This window comes from Clupea harengus, chromosome 18 (assembly GCF_900700415.2).
Source record: "Clupea harengus chromosome 18, Ch_v2.0.2, whole genome shotgun sequence".
Taxonomy (NCBI): domain Eukaryota; kingdom Metazoa; phylum Chordata; class Actinopteri; order Clupeiformes; family Clupeidae; genus Clupea; species Clupea harengus.
The window spans coordinates 3,438,523-3,446,039 of NC_045169.1; the positions used below are offsets into that span (position 1 = coordinate 3,438,523).

Here is a 7,517-nt window from a genome sequence, read left to right on the forward strand (position 1 = left end):
GTTTTCAGAATGAGAGAATTTTAGGAGGAGAATGCCATTACTGTGGCTCAACTAGAGACAGGAGCCAGGTGCAAATGGGCCTTGTCTTAAGCTAGACTCAAAGAGTAATGTAAAGGAAAAAGAATGTGTTCCCACTGTCACAGTTTTTCAATAACACGGAGAAGCTAGGCCATGCCTGATGCAGCCTCTGTTGATTTTCTGTTCCAATAGTTGGCCCTTTTTTTTGCTTAAAACCTGATGGAGATCTGTGACGTAATGTGCTTCGGTGAAGTGGACTGGAGTGGGTGGTCGGGAGGGTATTGGGGTGGGTTCAACACAGGAATGTTTATGATTAAACTGTTAACAGAGCACAAAATTGTTTACAACAGCACAAAGTTCTTCATAGATCTAGCCTCATCATTTTGTTGTCAAAGTGCACCAGATTGATGCATTGAACTTTAAAATGTGCAAAATGTTCAAATATATAAAATATATTCCCCGGGGAGCATGCCCCGGACCCGCCTAGGGGTTTCGCATCGTTGTCACCTTTTTCATCCCTGATGAGTTTGCACCCCTGCATTTCTTAAGCTATGGTCTGAATGGATCATCCTTGACATAACCACTGGAGGGGTCACTACATTAGCCCAATAGGCTATGTTCTATAAGGCAGAGTCTGTGCGTCTGGTCTATGCATTTAATTTTGCTTGCTTCCTTTTAAAATTATAATTTTTTTCTCTTATTGATTGGATCCCACTGTCTGGTTTGGAATTTGTTTGGTTTCTCACTTATTTTTTTATTATTATTATTATTATTATTTTTTCTTATGACTAACGGAGATGTGGTAAACATGTTTGGTCAAATAGTTCAGAAATGTACGAATGATATAAAAAGGGGAAAAAAGAGACAATGAGAGGAAAAAGAAAAGTCATAATATATAAACCACACATTACCATCCAAGAAAAAACGGGATATAACATTTCATTCAGATCATGTTGATAATTGTGTATGTCTTAATCTACATAAATTAATCTTTAAATGAAAACAATATCTATGAAAATATGGATACTCTAAACAATGCAAAGTCTTTTCAAGAAAATCATAAAATAACATTGACCTCTTTGTGCATGGTCTAGCTTAAAACATTAGGGGGCACTCTATGACAACTGCTATCAACAGTCACACACCCACATTGTCTTTTGGGGGCAGGCTGATGATGTCACCATGCGCACAGGTCTCTCCTGTTTCTCTACTCTTTGGAATTGCATTGCCTGACTCTAGAACTATTAAGCACCCGCTTCAACAACTGCATGTCCATTTAACCACAGAGACAGCAGAGATTATTAAGGTGAGTAACAATGTAAAGGTCTCTTTTTTTCTCAATTTAGTTTTTTTTGTGCAAGGGGGTGAAATCAAAGACTGTAGCACACTGATATAGTGCAGATAAATCAATTGTGTTTTAAAGAATACCACATAACATAGTGACAAATGTTAATGACTTTAACAGTCTTGCTGAAGGGTAACATACTGCATCATGATCTGTTGTCAGGGGTCATTGTGGGCTGGACTGTCATATAGACTGTGTGTCATAGCTTTAATTTAGACTGGTCTTTCACAGGTCATTTAGTTTTACAATCAGAGCATTGTTTGAACTCATTTGTTTAGTTTATTCAGCATCATACCAGTTTCATGGACACTACATGTGCTCAAAGATGGGACATTTCTAATATCATCTTACATTAAATGCACAGTTATATAAGACCTAATGCTTTATTAGTACTAAATTATATTCCTTTTGTATGCCAGTACACCAGGGGAAACTATTGCCCACGACTAAGTTTCCTAGAAGTGTCGTTGAGCAACCACTGTAGTACTCGTGGAGCGAGAATGTTTAAAACGACAGTCTCTCTATCATTTAACTACAGTAGTTGTTCAACCCAGGTTCAGATAATGCACCCCAGAAAAACAAGTATGACTACATTGTTGGTTTGAATGGAATGTGCAGAATGGCTTTAGAAAAGTGGGCTGCTGATGAGTGAGTCAACCCGTTTCAGTGGTACAAGAACAATATGCTATAATTAGGTTGTCATGATAAAGTCTTTTGATTATGTTGTTAAACATGTCCTTCCAGGCATGGTTTCCCACAGGAGCCTTTCATCAGGAGATCAGCCCCAGTGCTCCATATGCCTCTGTGTGTTCACCAACCCTGTCTGCACCCCGTGTGGACACAGCTTCTGCCTGGGCTGCATTTCAGACTGCTGGGATAGCAGTCAGCAGTGGCACTGTCCAAACTGTAAAGAGGTCTTCCTCAGTAGGCCCAGGCTCAGCGTGAATGTCCTGCTGTCGAAGCTGACGGATCGATTCAGGAGGTCAGCTCTGGAGCAGATAGTGGAGATCAGGGAACAACCTCTCGGCAGGCCTCACATCACCTCCACTGGGGTCATCGCAGGGAGGTCACTTCTGTTGCTCTGCATTCTCACTGTGGTTGTCGGATACACAGCACACGTGTGCCAGGGCACTGCCCCAACTAAGATGGTCTCTCAGAACCAAGAAACTGTGATGACCACAAACGAAAAAAAACAGAAGCTGACTCAGCGAAGAGAGCAAAATGTGCAAATGGCCATTACTAATTTGGACAAAAAAATTCGCAACCTGTCGAACATGGTAAGAGTCTTGATGACAAATATGTTGGTAACTCACACAACCTTGGCCAAACATGAGGAGGTGTATGAGAAGGAAACTGCACGCGAGAAAAGTGAGTAGCCCTTAATAGTTTAAGGACTGAGACATTTTAGTTTGGGTCCAAATAATCTGCAATATATCTAAGCTCTCAAATTTGTTGAGTTACATGGATGTCATAATTTTTCTTTGTTATCCTTTCAAATGATGTACCTATATTTAGCTAAGTGGTGTGATAAAATACTTAATATTTCACACCAGACTTTAAAACATGTTTTTTTTTTTTTTTTGCCTACAGAAATGAAGGGGATTATGCAATATGCAGGTACTGCATGGTTACACAAAAATAAGAAGTATAAATGATTTGAATGTTTCTTTTATAAATCCTAAATTACATAATTTTCTCTTCTAGTGGACGTGACCCTAGATCCTGACACAGCACATCCAGACCTTATCCTGTCATCAGATGGCAAACAGCTATGGCATGGATACACTCGACATAACCTCAGTAATCACCTAAAGAGGTTCGACCACTGTGTCAGTGTCCTGGGAAAAGAGGGCTTGAATTCAGGGAGGTTTTACTACGAAGTGCAGGTCAAGGACAAGACCGATTGGGATTTAGGAGTGGCCACAGAATCAATTAATAGGAAGGGGAAGATTGAACTCACCCCAAAAAATGGATATTGGACAATGTGGCTGCGGAATGGAAATGAATATGCAGCAATGGATCAAACTATGGTCCCCCTTTCTCTGAGAGACACACTTGAGATAGTGGGAGTGTTTGTGGATTATGAAGAGGGTCTCGTCTCCTTCTATGATGGGGACAGTGGGACTCACATCTACTCTTTGACTGGTTTTGTTTTCACTGAGACTTTGTATCCATACTTTAGCCCTAGCCTCAATTTTGGAGGTAAAAACTCTGCCCCAATGATTATTTCCAGGCATTTCCACTAAACTACATGCTGAAGATTCAACAACTGCACCATTAAATAGAGACACTCAGTACATGATCAGTAACCTGTCACCTCGAACTGGAGGCTGAAAGAGCGGTTCCATTTTGGAGTGATGACTGAATTGGCAAAAGAGCCAGTGGCGACATCTGGAGGAAGTCAGGTTTACTCAAGCTTAACCCAGGATCCAAAAATTGCTCCATACAGCCCTTTAGCTGTCCATTCTGTTTCTACCCTCAAAACAAGCTGGGGAACTTACGCCCATCTGAGGGGGGAAGAAAAAAGGGAGAAAAGAGAAGAAAAAGGGAGAAAGAAAGAAAATAAATGGTCTATTTTACATCCATATCTATTTGATCAATGCATTTCTAGCTGCCTGAACACACATAGGAAACTTTAGATTTTTTTTAAATACTTCTGACACATGCAGATCTTTCTATTTCTTTTTATCTGTTTCATAGTGGTTTTTTATTTTTTATGAACTTGATAACATGATATGATACTTTTATTTAAGGTTGTCATTGGCATCATCACCATTACTATTATTTTCAACATCTGTTATAGAGGGGGGTCGGGAAATGTGTTATCACTGAGGGGCATCCGGTGAGAATGGGAAAGAATGGAGACTTGGATATCCAGTTTTGATTATTTGCACTTTGTATTGCTTTCACACAAATAAATGGAATTAATTGTAGGTGGGTGTATGTTTGTATGTGTGTGTGATTGTGGTTGTGTGTGATTGCAAGTGTGTGGTTCTGAAAGTAAAGTACAAACAGAATATACATTACTCCACAACCCTGTAGTAACATTTAAATAATAATTATACAGTGAACTAACTATGAATTCAACTTCTTAAGTAATGACATGCTACTAGCTTGATCTAAATTAACAAGGGCATGTACAATAAAAGAAAGATCGCTCAAAAGTTAGCATAGGTAAACTTCAACAATAGTACCTGTATAATAGCAGCTTATGCTAAGCTAGTTCGCTAACTGCCATCCTGCAAGCTTAATTAAATGACATTCCTCGTAACAATTATGAGCAAGCCATAACTAAACTATAACCACACATAATAACAAGGTACACAGTCAACTTACTTTTACATGGACGCACACGAGTTCAACAACGTCAACATTCAATTGTATGATATTATTGCTTGAAGCAAACTGCCACTCTATTTATGCCGTGAAGCAACAAACTAAAACTGTACCATGTGGAGTGGAGTCACATGACCCACGCAATTACCATATATGGTCATAAACAGAAACATGCTCTACTGGGCAACTTAACAAATAGTTCCTATGGCCTTTTTAACAACATCATTATTGTTATTGGTAAGCTGTTTTAACACACATTGTCATTAAAAACACCCACTTGTACATCAGCTTTGTTTGTTCAAAGAGAAAAGAAGTAAATCATTATTTTTGAAAGATTTAAATGAAACAGAAGAATGTAGAAATATTGATTTTACACACCACTGTTTAAGGAAAAAGGGAGAAAAGAAGAAAATGTGGCTGTTTCCGCATCCTTATCTTTTTGATAAATGCCTTTCTAACTGCTTAAACACACATAGGAAACTTCAGAATGTTTTAAAGGTGCCATATTATGAAAATTCCACTTTTTTAGTGCTTCTACACGTTCATTTGGGTATCTGGCGTGTCTACCAACCCAAAAACGCTGAAAAAAAACCATTGGCGATCTTTGTTATGGTTCCTCTTGTTCAGAAACGGTCAGAAACGTCATGATTGAGTCTGCGAATGAGATTCCCTTGTCTTGGCCTGTCACAACACATTGGGAGGTTCCCTACATGGCCTTGGCCCACCCCCCACCTCATCCCCAGCCCCCCCACACACTCATTACATATTTGCCAGAGCGCAAGCCATTATTGCAAAGCTCGGATATACTTTGAATAGCTAGCTAGCTAGTAGCATGAAGCAAACTAAGTACTCAAGATGCGCTGTGGTGGGCTGCACAGATCTCTACATCACGTTCCAGCCTCAGAAGACACGAGCGAAATGGATTGAATTCATATTTGAAGGCAATGTCCCTGAATGAACTTCAGGCGAGGGAAATGTAAGTATTTTTTAAAATAATTCTGTTACTTGCCCATTCAGTGTGGTGGTTAACGACGTTAGCATGTTGTAGGGGGACTAATTCAAACAGCGATTTATGAACCGTGTTATTTTAGTGGTGGTTAATTGATACAATGGTGAATAAGTGCTGTGTCTTATCTCCTGAGCAAGCAAGAGTGTCAATATGGGCTAACGAGTTGTAGCTAAAGCCCATAGAAAAGAGCTATACAGCTCGCTAGCTATTAGCACTCTAGCTTGCTCAGGAGAGTTTAGCTGCAGAGAGAAGACACAGCAATTATTCACGATTGTATCAATTGTACATCTAGGTTTCTTTGGCGTAATATTCATAATATTCATAGCTAATAATGTCGGTAGTTGATAACCAACGGATAATAATGTATCGCTAAAATGTATGATTCCCGTTGTTAAGGTTAGAGAATTCTCGCACCAAAAAGGCATCATTCATAAACGACTTGATAAGCAGCTTAGACTCACCTGCAGTTACCAAAACAGTTTGTCAATGTGGGGCATTTGAGGGTTTTGTGTATAGTACAGCACAAGTTAAAAAATACTGTTCACTGTATGATTATTTCATAATGATTTATGAGAAAAATGCCGGGTTGGTAGTATGCCAATGTTATTGTACCTACTTTTCTGTGTTGTGAAACTGATTAGGTGTAATGGAATACAACATTTCTTCAAATGCTAGAGATGTATTGGCTTTTAGTTCATGTTTCATGCATTGCAGTGCAAGGATAATGGTCAGTGAGATGACATTTTATTTACAGTATGGAGTATTTTCCTTTTATTACATTCAGGAAAAAACATGAATAACATTGCTGCTCTTGTGGTTAAGGAAGAACATCTGAACAGTGTCCTAGGCTACATCATGTGGCCTGTCAGACATATCCTCCAAAGCAGCATCTGGAGCAGGAGAGCAGGACCACCCAGATTCTCCGTCCCAGAAAGCCCCAAGACCAGCTAACAAAGCTTCTGTACACCAAATACCTGTAACGTCTGAGCAAAGTTTACATTGTATTTATACATGTAAATGGTGACACACATCTATTGAGTCTTCCTTTGTTAACAGTATGGCTACTGATGGCACAAAGTGTGATTTTGTAATCAATGTTTTTATTATAATTGGTCTTTTTTGTATTTATTACCCATGTACTAGCCAGTACATTTAATAACTATGTTTAAAAAGCTCTGTGGCATTCTTTGAAACAAGTCTATAGAAACAGTTTTGGTATGTAACATGTCAACAGTTGACACATGCAAGATGAGCAGTAAGCAAAGTAAGACAGAGGGAAGATTAATTTATTGTATTTTCTTCCCCAGTTATATTTGTATTGCAGAAATCACTGATGACTCGTATGCATAAAAAACAAAACAACTTACTGCTATATTCCCCTTAGACATAAGGCCCATAGTCTGCTCTATAGATGTTGAATGCATTCTGTAGTGAGAACACATTCAATCACACAGCTAAAAGTCCCGGATGATGCACGTTGGTTGGTTTGGAAGCTGCAGTAGTCTTCTTGTTACCTTGAATATTGAAAGTGTAAGTATCATGGAATATGAAACAAGATGACTGCATAATTACCATGTCATTCACAAATAATTTTACCTGTGGCATCTCCCTGCAGCATCCATTCTCAGGCTCTGTAGGCATTTGCTCACACTTGGCACAAATACGCCTGTATAGATAAAGAGTTTTAAAAAGTGACAACATTGCAGGTGAAAGGTATTTGAATGTTGTGTTACAATTACAGACACAAGTTGACAAATACAACGATATAATGAGAAAACAATGTTTGAACGCTAATAAACGGAGGTAAAC

At 38.9% G+C, this 7,517-nt stretch overlaps 1 protein-coding gene across 1 annotated transcript; it reads left to right on the top strand.

The window, feature by feature from the left end:
- The first annotated feature begins 2,043 nt into the window (after nt 1–2,043).
- On the top strand, nt 2,044–4,346 carry LOC105895490 (zinc finger protein RFP-like). The gene is made up of 3 exons (XM_031585501.2): nt 2,044–2,731; nt 2,954–2,980; nt 3,068–4,346. Exons 1-3 carry the CDS (start codon nt 2,065–2,067, stop codon nt 3,607–3,609), a joined length of 1,236 nt encoding a protein of 411 aa, XP_031441361.2. The 5' UTR covers nt 2,044–2,064; the 3' UTR covers nt 3,610–4,346.
- Nucleotides 4,347–7,517: the final 3,171 nt, after the last annotated feature.